The sequence below is a fragment of the Camelina sativa genome, chromosome 6, assembly GCF_000633955.1.
Source record: "Camelina sativa cultivar DH55 chromosome 6, Cs, whole genome shotgun sequence".
In the NCBI taxonomy this organism is placed as follows: domain Eukaryota; kingdom Viridiplantae; phylum Streptophyta; class Magnoliopsida; order Brassicales; family Brassicaceae; genus Camelina; species Camelina sativa.
Genome location: NC_025690.1, coordinates 24,881,869 through 24,894,375, shown reverse-complemented (window position 1 = coordinate 24,894,375; position 12,507 = coordinate 24,881,869). Strand labels below are relative to the sequence as shown.

Here is a 12,507-nt window from a genome sequence, read left to right as displayed (position 1 = left end):
CTCAATTTTCACAACATCGAAGGTCAACAATCCATGTGACATCATTCAGGTACTTGCTTTTTTTTTACCACACGCTTAAATACTTCAATATGGTCCAACATACAATGTGGTCCAATACACACTATGCTCTGTTTTATTATGCTAGATTTTTATTACTCTCACAATCCTTTAGTTTGGTCCTCTCGACCACAACAAGTGTACGAAAAAGTAATCCAACTCATAAATCCATCTTTCAGCTTACCATTTACATCCACTCAGAATATCTAAAGGCCACCCTCTGTTAATTTTGGGTGGGGATACACTTCACTAATGATGATCGAGTCCTTGTATTTATTTCACTCCCTCCTATATGTCCTACGTATAGTTTTAAGAAGTGCTAATCAATGTGGTTCGTAACTTCGTACCGGTTTAGAGAATTTGTGGTGGGGCAAAGCCCACATATCAACTTTATCTAGCTTTGTTCAAAGAAAAACAAAAAAATATATATATATATCAACTTGACCTCTTCGTCTATAGCCAGGCCGGAAAGTTTTCGTCCCTAAAAGATATATGGTCTAGCGTGGACCTATCAAAAAGAAAATTGGATGAAAACGGTTAGTCCATTATAACACATATCTATAATCCAATCTATGAATAGATAAATAATCGACTAATAGTTATAGCGTATATAGTCTCGTACGTGAAAGATATAGGCTTAACGAGGAAAGTAACCAAGAGTTACTCCTACGCATGATTCGTTAACTAATACTAATTATAGTTTGAATATATTGTTTTTGAAGGGGTGGAGATTGAAATTTAGCTTTTGGCTTTTTGCTTTACATTGGCTGGACATAGGACTAGGAATCAGAGGCTCTTTTTAAAAAAATTAAAGCTTGTTAGATTCTACGCTTCCCAATGGGAGACCGTTTCTTACGAATTTTCAGACAATAAAACACTCGAAAGGATCAGAGGAGGTTCAGTTCCTCTTTTTGGTTAAAAGTGAAAAAATAATAATGATCATAATTTTTCTATAGTATAGTACTAAATTACTAATCAACCATTGAACCATCACCTATATTCGATAACTCATGGATCGGGGATTCAAACAATTAGGACCCTACCCCAAGAATTATTTTCTACACACCCACTTTAATTTTACATACTCCTCTTCTTTAATGAAAGGACGAAACTACCCCTCTAACAATTTTTAAATAAAAATCGAACATTCTAGGTGTACCAGTTGCACTCGTTGTACTAGTTGTACAACAGTTGTACCCCGCATAGTGGGATACGAACCATGGGCGCACGCACGTGCGCATGGAACTCGCAACCATTGAGCTACTGTGTTTTTCGTTGAACACTTACTAGTTTAATTATATTTAACTTTTAACAATCTTCATTAAGGGTAATATTGTCTTTTTAACATTGAGGAGTTTTTGAGAAAATATTTTGATCAAAGAGGGGATATGAAATTTTAGTCCAGGAACAATCAGACATATGGAACTCATATATAGAAACAACTCTTCTTCTATCTTTATTAAGACTCATAATTTTGTTCAAATAATTAAAATGTACAGAGATTTTTTAAATATGAGATTCATACTCGTTAATATAGACTTGGATTGTTAATTGCACAACATTCTTAATTTTGTATAGTAGATTGTAACTGCCAACTCAGAACATTAGCGGTATATTTTTCGTTTGTATATATAATAAATATATAATCACGTTTGAGTTTACGATTTGCAAACGATGTTATGTCAAAGACTGAATGTGTCTTTAATGTAACAAAACAGAAATATTATACTACTATATGTAAACACATACATAAATGCCAGCAAAAGAAGAAGCAAGTTATCGTTAATGTCGTCAATGCAATAAACACATTAGTATGGTTGAAATAGTATGGTCAAACCATTAAATGGTAAATTGAAAATAACTGATTTTTGAAGATTTATTCTATTGAACATAAAAACTAATGATTTATATATGATTGATTGACGAGGATCCACTCCTTGATGATCATTTATGAAAACAAGGAAGTGCAGCACTTCAATGTTCATTGATCAGAGATGAAATCGGACTCATCTAGTCATATTTTTGCATTCTTGCCTTGATTAGGCTTCGCTGAAATGTAGGACTAAGCATCAAAATATTAAAAAACGTAACTAATATGTATATCTATTAGACATATATTAAAAACTAATAAATATGGAGGGAGGGAGAGAGAGGCTTTAATATGTCCAATTTGGCATGTTGCTGTGCCCTAACAAGGAAATGTGAGGAGAGAAAATAATGTAGGTGGCAGAGAGAAGCCTGCGACATAACGACAAAGAGACGGACCATAGGGTCGGAGCCGAGGAGCCTGGACGCTCCATAAACATGCTTAACCTATTAGCCTACATGACTCTACCCTATGAGCTATTACCTACCTACTCTCTCTCTAGCTCTCCACTCCGTACTCTTCTTTAATTTTACTTTTCCACTCGTTGCAGTAAAAATTACTGTAGACAATTTTAAATACACATCCATACATCCTTGAGTTTTAAAAAAAAACAAATAAAACATTCGTACACACATAGGCTAGGTACTAAAGGGGCACGCACGAATTTAATTTTTTTTTTTTTTTCATTTAAACTTTTTCTAAATAGAATTGAATATTGATACACAAAATAATATTCTCTTCATTTTGTATTCTACTCCCTCTCTATGATAAAGATTGATGTTTAGAAGCTTTTACACATTTTAAGAAAACAATAATTACTGAGTTTAAATTTATTTTTTCTTTTGACTAAAAATATATATAATTTAATTTTAAACCAATAATAATTCAAAATTTTAAATATTTTCAATGATTACTTTTTGAAGTTTACAAAACTTCAATATTTGTGGGACAAAAAATATTTCAAAACATCAATCTTTATGAGACAGAGGGAATAATAGTTTTGATTGTAGTTGCACGATATCAAGATATGAATGAGTTCAAAGTTCAAACAACTGATTTTTTTCGTAGTTGGGGATAATATGGCTTTGATCAATACAATCGTTTTACAAGATATGGATTCATGAAACATCTACATATAGTATTGTCAAAGTGTAAACATTCCAAAAATTTATTCAAATAATTCATATTGTTATCAAAACAATATTACATGTGAACATCATTCTCATTTACTCACTTTTAGAGGTTGAATCCAGTCGTAAACTTTTTGTTTTACCCACACTGTCGCTTTCCTTGATATCCGAGAATTTGTTACTCCATAATTTACTGAGGCCAATTATATAAGAATTATGTAGAAAGCGGAATCTTACAAAAACCCATTTGCTTTTAATAGTTTTATGAGATTTTCACAATCGTAGTTTTGTATGAAAAGAAGACGGAAATAGAACTGAAGAAACCCTACAGTCTTCACATCTACGACCTTTTTGAAGCACAGAATAAGTAAATGCTTTATTCACACACATTTATGTATGGATATAGGAATGTGTGTATACTTTGAATAGCCATTATTCTTTGTTCTGCGCAACAGCCCATTTCTAACTCATCCCTGGTAAGTAGCAAGCGTAGGCACATTTTTTGTTTAATTTTTATAAACAACCGAGTTTCTGATTTTAGATGCGTACACTTTTAATCCGTAACTAGAATGGTTCATAAAATACTGTATATTTAACTGATCATACAAGTAGTCTTTTCTCATAGTCTTTAGTAGCTAAATTGAGTTGAGTGAAACAGAAATAATAAAAGTTACCCATGAAAAATATGAACACTTGGTTTTTATCTACTTGGTCATGTATGTTAATTTGAAAGCAAAATCAAAATTACAATAACCATTAAACCCTATCTATATATATACTCTATAGTCAAAAACTTTGCTTTAATATAACTGGTCAGCGAAGATTGAATCGTTTATAATAGTGAGATGATACATTAAATTTGTCAACATATGTTGATATTTCTTATGTAGTGATGGGCTTTGTCTAATTTTTTTTTTTGTGAACTTGATTAGTCTCTATTGATCTCTAAAGACAAATGATGGTTGACTTACATTGACACCAATCTTCACCCTCAAACATGTGGGGTTCAGTTATACCTTTACAATTTGGATGTTTGTGAAAAAACAAAATTATAATATATTAAGTAAAAGATAATATACTACTACTATTATTCTAAAAGGGAAGAAGTCCCCAGACAATCTATTATGTACACACCATTTGAAGAATTAAGTTCATTTTAATCAGCGCATATGAATTAACTGATCATACATAACATCATTGGCAAGTTAGTTACTTTTTAGAAAAGTAAGAACTCATCAAGAAAATTATTTCATAATCATCATTGCATATATATATATATATATGAGAATAGATTAATTATAGCTTCCATTAAATTGTATGTACTTTCTCATTAGATGTACAAATAGATTGGGGGTTTATGGCAAAAGCTTTTCTAAACCAATCAGAAAATAAAAGAATAGGGGAATGTCAATGTCACCTATGATCTCATCAGTACACACATGCATATACACATATAAAATTCCAATACATCTATACGCACCTACATAGGTGTACGATCTCTAGAACTCCCATCGCCCAAATTGTAACAAAAGTGTGGGCTAACCCTAACAGTATATACGTTTCTAATAAAGCATGACCAACATTTTCAACTTTATATCTGCCTTTATTACACCCAAAATTATGCACGCCTATACTCAAAATTCCGCCTTAATTATAATTGCGTCTTTGGTCGACATTACCTATATATATAAATACCAGTTGCTATATTTCAGCCTTTAATTTCAGGGCTTGATTATTCATAATGTGCTTTGCGGTTACCGGATGTTATGGGTTACAAACCAAAATAATTTGCTCGTAAAATTAAGCAATATTAAACTCTTAAATGTTTTCTTAGACAAAAACTACGATTGGCAATAACACGACTAATCACGATTGATTTTGCATTACATAATCTAATTCCATGAGTTTGACTGGTATGTTAGTACAATAACAAAATAGTTATTAGGTGAATACATTTGAACTGGATAAAATATCGAATAATAATTGTAAAATATTGAAGGGCTAGTTTTATCAAATTAAACTTGATGAATACCGTTAAAATATAAACATGTTATATACCTTTCATCTCCTTTGATTGTTTGGATTCCTAGAAAATAGCCAAATATTATTTTCATTGACATGCAAGGAATTATGGTTGGACAAACATAAATACAAATTACATAGCATCATTTCGCAAGTAGATGCATAGATATTTTCTCAGACAACTATACTTGAAATGAGAATGGAATATTTTCTAAAAACATATGTAGGTTTCAAATTAATTACGTGTGGAGTTTTGTTCGTGGCTTTCACCAATATGGTGTTTCTATATGTACGTACATATACATGGCGCTTTTGAAACTATCATTCAGAAACAATACATTCATAATAATATATTTGTTGTTCCCTTTTTTAATTATATGTTAATTTCACAGAATTTATATTAGTATGATGATGTTCTGTTTTTAATCTGGATTCAAAAATCTGATAGAGTGCGTAATTGAGTTATATATATTAAAACAAAAAAACTCGATTAACCAGCATCCGGTTTAGAAGAAAGTTTAAATTAATTTACTTTCGCTATCAGGGAAAGTCTAGACTTGGATGATTCCAAATATTCAAATAAGGAGAAAAAACAATCATATAATTGACTAAAAAGGCTAATGATAACCAATCAATAAAAATGGAGCATCATGTTTATCTCTACATATACAGACATATATGATACATACAAACAGAAAATGTTTCTTAGTGTGTTTGATAGGACAAAAATTGAAATTAATAAAATGGAAAATAGAAAAGGAATTATATAGAGAAACGAGAAAAAAAAAAGTAATGGCAGTGGTAATTAAGGAATGACAACAACGGGTGAATGAGGCGACGCTTAATCACTCCCATGCACACGTCCCTTTCTTCCCCCCACCTCTGCCGCCCTCTCTCTCTCTCTTCTTCCATTGGGAACTGCGAATTCTATTGTCAAAAGCATTAAAACTTTTTCTCTTAAATATTTTTAGCTTCGTCGTTTCTAAACTTACGTACAACGTACATTACATGTGTCATCACGTGCAACGCCAACCCCAAAGCCTAAGCTCGCGAATCTTCTAATATTATGCCTCAATCGTCCCTCGTTCATACTACATCCTTACTCCTAATATTTCAAATTGTGAAAAGATCAAGTAGAGTTTTGTAGTTTAGTGATAATCGCTATATTGATCGAATCTCATACTTTTGTCGTAATTTATGTATATATGGGTATATTGGCATCTATAGATTTTATTTCTTAGTTACAAGAATTAATGTTTGTTCTAGTATATAGAAACACATGAATGCCAATTGCAAATATTCTAAACAACATTTTCATGTATTGGCACATTCTCTTTTAAGTTCATTGCAAATTTCAGTTTGTAATTGTTTGAGATCAGATAGAAAAGAGTCCGTCATTAAGCGGTATTATCCTTAAACTATTTTGTTATCAGTCTTGTCTCCTTGTGACCACAAGGCCATCTTCTTAGTGGTACAACGGAATTGTATGATTCAGTCTACGTTTTCTAGTAAGGGGGAGACCGCATGGTCAACCGAGTTTCTAATAAAGGCATTATCGAAAACAAAATCCGATATAAGATGTTGACAACATATATTTAGTAATAACTCGCATCCTTTGACTAATTAAAGAGTATAGTATATATGTTGCTATGATCTCAGTTAAAGAGTATGTTGTTATAATTAATTAAAATAAAATATAAAAAAGTAGACCAACTTTTGATTAATCTTATGGTAAATTTCCATAACAGAAAAACATACCAGCTTTTAATTAACTAAAAAAAAACAATACAATATACACAGAAAATTTAGTTACATTAGTTATTAATACTTATACACCGTCGCATTTATTACATCATTTAAATTTATTAGATTTGTATTATCGATGTACTAATGACCATTTATCGATTTGTATTCCGTTCATTCAAAACCTAAACTATGTACAGTATATTTTATTTTGCCCAAAGGAGAATTTCTAAACTCTGTTTTTAAACTCTCAAACTTAAATTTTTCCATTCTCATTTCAGCTTTAGATCCTACTTTAAGTTGCATATAGTGTCCAAAATGTTTTTTTTTTGGGCTGAATAAATTCTATATTTATCCCAAGAAAATGGAGAAGTTCTTAATAGAATTGTATAGGTAAATAAAATTTTAATACACAATAATATATACACAAGATTGCCCAGCTCTAATAGTTAAAAGTAATTTGAATAATTAGCTTAAGCAAAAACATTATTAGTAGACGACCTAGAGGCTACAACTAGAGCCTTGGTTGTTTTTTACCTCTAAATATATTAATATCTCGTTTTCCCTTCTCTCTCCTTTCACCTCTTCTCTCTCTCTCTATATCTTCCTTTGTGGTATATAATACACAGCAACCCAACAATCAAGAAGATCAGATCATGGTGGGGTTTTTTATTTTCTCCTTATCAAGAATCCTCTGATCAGTCAAATACCCATCAATCAATCAAATCTAGTGTCTTCCCCTTCCTCAGCTGTCTAAAAAAGATCAGCTTCTAATTTTTTCCTCTTCTTAACAAAAAAGATGTCTATGTCGTCTATGTCTTCCCCTTCCTCAGCTGTTTTCTCACCGGACCACCTCTCTCCTTCCGACCATCTCTGCTATGTCCAATGCAACTTTTGCGACACCATTCTTGCGGTAAATACTAACCTCACTTCGATAGTTTCTCTCCTCATTTTCTCTCCTCCATCTTCTCATCTTCTTCATCTACATCTAATTAGGGGGGTTTTTTAATTCACTGTTTCTTGTATGTGTTTATAGGTTAGTGTTCCCTACACAAGCTTGTTCAAGACCGTCACTGTTCGATGTGGTTGCTGTACCACTCTCCTCTCTGTGAACATGAGACTTGTCCTCCCAGCTTCTAACCAGCTCCAGCTCCAGCTCGGTCCTCACTCTTACTTCAATTCCCAGAACATTATGGTACATAACAACATTTAAACACATAACCTTATAGGATCTCATCTAGCTTATTGGAACTATATATTAATATATATGTCTCAAAGCCTCAAGGGTATATATATGTTATTGTAGGAGGAGCTAAGAGATGCACCGTCTAACATGAATATGATGATGATGAATCAACACTCTAACATGAATGACATACCATCTTTCATGGATCTTCATCAACAACATGAGATTCCTAAAGCACCACCCGTTAACCGCCGTAAGATACTATTTACTCTCACTTTTTAGGATTTTTCAACTTCTTTGCAACCTTATTTATAATTTGGTTGTGATGATGAATCACCATTTAGACATGCATAGCCTTTTTTTTTTTTCTATTAACCGACACCGGATCTTGTTCAAACCCTAAAATCATTGAATTATGCATAGGAGGAGATCACCTAAGAGATAGTTTCTGTAGATTTAAAATATTCATCGACGACCCATGGCCTTTTGTATGTGTTGCTTGTCTACACATCCTGGATGGCTTTTAGCGTCTATAAACATATTAAAGTGACGATAAATAGAAAAGGGGAGATAGATTCATAGATCCCCCGGAAATCTAGCTAAAGAGAAAGAATCTAAGTAATATGTTAGAAGATGGGTTTGTCTTTCAAAAAAAAAAAAAGCATGATGAAGTGATGATGGGTTAGAGAGAGAAAAAATAAAAAGACAATGAAAGTAGTTTTAATGAGTGTTTGTCTCTTTCTGTCTGAGTTTTTGTTTTTTCGCTTTGTCTTTGCCGTTGAATTTCGCCATTGCCAGCTCCAGAGAAAAGACAGAGAGTCCCATCCGCATATAACCGATTCATCAAGTGAGTCTTATTTAATTTTTTTACAATCATTCGTATATTCTAATTCGTAATTGTCCCAGACATTTATATATGCCTTGTCACTTCTTTGTTTTAGGGAGGAGATCCAACGCATCAAAGCTGGTAATCCTGATATAAGCCACAGAGAAGCCTTTAGTGCTGCTGCCAAGAATGTAATCTTCCACATCCCAAAATTATATATTGGTTGAAATAAATGTCATCAACCGAAAGACTCCAAAACCCTTTGATTGTGTTCAATCTATATTTTTAAAAAACGCTAAAATCTAATTAAAACTTCTATTTCTAGGGCTTTTGTTGTTTCATTTGACAAGAGAAATTAAACGATTGATACAACTAACATCACAACTTGGTTAGATTGCAGGTAGAAACTAGGGTTTGGTTTAATGTATGCGTATATATAAATATATCTGCTTGTATATATATAGATAATAAAGTCATATGTAGGTATAGCTGAGATTAGGAGTAAAGAGTTTTTGTCGGGTTATAACACAAGTTGACATGTGTCTTGTACGTATGTTGTTTATGTGAAATGCAGTGGGCCCACTTCCCCCACATACACTTCGGGCTCGTGCCAGACAATCAACCCGTGAAGAAAACCAACATGCCCCAACAGGTAAACCCTAATCTGTCGACATACACCTTACATCTTTTTATATGTTTGTGTAAGATATCTACAATAATTCCAATTGAGTTTGATCATATCTTAAACATGGTGTAAATATATATATATATATATAGGAGGGAGAGGATAACATGGTGATGAAAGATGGGTTCTATGCTCCTGCGGCTAACGTTGGCGTGACTCCTTACTGAAAAGATAAATATAATCGATCGACAAGTGTGGGAAATTGAAATCCAATTTCATAAGGCTTATGATGTTCAAAAGTTGGGTTTCTTTTTCTTTCTTAAACTTATATAAATTAATATATGCATGCATGTGTCTTTTTTCTGTTGTTGTAATCAAAAATCTTGCTAATTAATGGGGCGCTGTTCTTATGTTACATTTCATCTGCAGTTGTTTCATTTACCACAATGTTTTATTATTTGACTCAGAGCCGAATTTTAAAATTATTATTTTATACCAAAATGTCTTTATTCATTTTTTACACCATCGATCACCACATATAAAAGAAAACTCAAAGGAAATTGTAACTGGCACTTAATTTTAAAGCTAGCTTCTTTTGTTATTTATTTCATATCATCGCAAACTTAACCTCCGGAAGGAAATATATAAATTTGCTCCCCTGAAACATGTAACCATGTGAATCTATCTAAATTTCTCCGTCCAAAATCTGCCACTCTTGAGATGGTCTTATTGGTCTAATGGTTTTAAATAAACAATTAAACAGTATATTAAATACGAACTGTCAAATGTGTAAGTCGTTGTGCAATAGAGGGAATATAAAAGTATAGCCGTTGTGTAGGTTCATGAGAGAGAGAAAAAAAACAAACAATATATAGTAAATGGGTCAACTGACTGTATGTAAATTAGGCCTGCTTATAAGTCGGCCCATTAAGGTTAGTGACGAGGTTTCCTTAGCTATTGTTAGACAATACTACATGGTGATCAAGAACCGGTGATGATAAATTGATGATCAGTGTCCTTATCAATCTCTCATAAGCGAAATCTGCCAACGGAAACTGCTTCTTAGAACTTTTCTCTTTAGTCTGCGATGATCTGTATTTCATTGTCTGATCACCGTACTATACATCTCGAACAAGAGTTCCAAAAGAAATGCAACGTTTCGTTACTTCTATACCGGACCATCCAATTTCTAAGTACTGTACATTATACCGGTTTTTTTACCCTATCGCTTTTCTATTTAATGTGGTCCATGTCAATCTGGACTTATTGGGTCATATGGGCCTATGCTGGGTTGGATAATAGTTAACCAATGGGAGACCACAAAGAGACCTTCTAAAGCAAATAGAGGCTTTGATGAAGCAAGAGCACTGGAGCGTGTGTCATTCATCTCTAATTCTCTATTACTGACCGTGACTTTATTATGGACGAGAGCTATCAAGTCAAAATCTAAGAGAACTTATTAGTATTAATAAAAGAGATACATTAAAAGATTTCATTAACAAGCTCAAAGATTACATCAAACTCAATATGAGAGAACAAAAGGTTGGAAATTAATTTGCATATTTCTCATAAAAACAATAGATAACAGTAGAAACAAACATAGCAAAGCCAAAGAGATTTTTCTTTTAAATCTCAAATCTTCAATCACATTGGAAACCGTAAGGAAGTTTCTTGCCACAATAGTTCAAGAGCAAGCTTAGATCAATTGGAACATTGAGATTAATCCCCACGACATTGGCTTTAATAGCGGTGCAGAGACAAACCGCAGCTTCGAGATTAGCAAGACCTTGAAGAAGTGAACAACAAGGAGTCTTAGGTGGAGAACCAATAAGAACGTTAACTAAACCCAATAAGTCTGCGCAAACACCTAGCTTAAGTGTGTCGGTAGGACAAGTGGGTTTAACCGCAGAGTCCTTCTTTGGAGACTTTGGGGGTTTAGTGGGTTTAGGAGTAGTTGGTGGACATTTTGTGGAGGTTACAAAAGTGAAGAAAAGAAGATTAAGTGTGAGAAGAAGAGCTGTAACTGCAAGAGCCTTAGAAGCCATAGAAACTTTTTAGTTAATGTTTTGGGATGAAATGTGAAGGAAGGAGAGATAGAGAACATGGTTTATATAGAACAAGTTATTTACATATACAGAGAGATAAAAAGTAAAGCATGTGAGTGACTGAAGAAAAATTGAGTAAGAAACAAAACTATCCAGCTAGTTGGCTTTTGCAACTTGAGGCCATGAGATTGATTAGACTAATTTTAGGAATTGTATATTTTTCTATCATAAATAAGGAAACGACAAGATGTTTCTCTTGTTTGTTTGCGAATGTAAAGGCTCCACAAACTTTGTTGAGCCAGAGTGTCTCTCTGGGAGGGATGTATCAGTTTCGGTGTAGATTATAATGTACGTTGTTTGATAAGACATTATTTTTGCATTGCATTAGTCCCCATTCCTTTAGATTTTTTATATATGAACTAAAAGTTTCCACATCCAACTGGACAATATAATCCCAAAAACAAAATCCAAAAAGTCTCATCATTACACTTTTCCAACATTTGGGTTGGATTGATCTGGTCTAGTATATCCCAACTTGTAGATACATTCTAGAGAGGTATCCAGAAAAAGATTCATGCAGCATCACCAAATGGTACCAGTCTAATGAACTCGTTTTAGAAGCCACAAAGAAAATTGCAAGATGATACTAATACCAAAGAAGAGAATATTTAAAAGATTAGTCTATGTACATTTAAAGAAGTAAAAGAAGATGGTAAATCACAAATTGTTTTGAGGAATGATAAGAGATTGAGCAAACTATAAATACAAATTGAAAAGATGGAAAGCAAATAAAAAGTGGCCGTTTCTCAGGTAAAGGGATTATTAGATTGGAGAAGCACCAAATGTGTTCTCGCCACTGTAAGTGATGTAAAGGAAGCCATCTTCGTCCTTCTTATCCTCGTAGACACTTGACATTAGCTCTCCAGTAGGAGGAAGAACATTGTCTACGAATATGAAGATAGCCTTCTCGGCGCTTAGTTTGATCCTCTTCCGAATCACATACACA

At 33.0% G+C, this 12,507-nt stretch overlaps 3 protein-coding genes across 3 annotated transcripts in view; 1 reads left to right on the top strand and 2 right to left on the bottom strand.

Moving 5' to 3' along the window:
- LOC104793475 (axial regulator YABBY 1) lies at positions 7,384–9,878 on the top strand. Its single transcript, XM_010519830.2, has 7 exons — positions 7,384–7,732; positions 7,856–8,014; positions 8,126–8,258; positions 8,804–8,852; positions 8,947–9,022; positions 9,406–9,483; positions 9,609–9,878. Exons 1-7 carry the CDS (start codon positions 7,619–7,621, stop codon positions 9,681–9,683), a joined length of 684 nt encoding a protein of 227 aa, XP_010518132.1. The 5' UTR covers positions 7,384–7,618; the 3' UTR covers positions 9,684–9,878.
- Positions 10,935–11,548, bottom strand: LOC104793474 (14 kDa proline-rich protein DC2.15-like). The gene has a single exon (XM_010519829.2). It carries the CDS (start codon positions 11,499–11,501, stop codon positions 11,097–11,099), a length of 405 nt encoding a protein of 134 aa, XP_010518131.1. The 5' UTR covers positions 11,502–11,548; the 3' UTR covers positions 10,935–11,096.
- Positions 12,149–12,507, bottom strand: part of LOC104793473 (autophagy-related protein 8e-like) — a gene marked incomplete in the record, with an annotated part of 8,049 nt that continues 7,690 nt past the window's right edge. Inside the window, 1 exon segment of the mRNA XM_010519828.2 lies at positions 12,149–12,507. Within this exon segment, the coding sequence (XP_010518130.1) occupies positions 12,324–12,507 (184 nt within the window).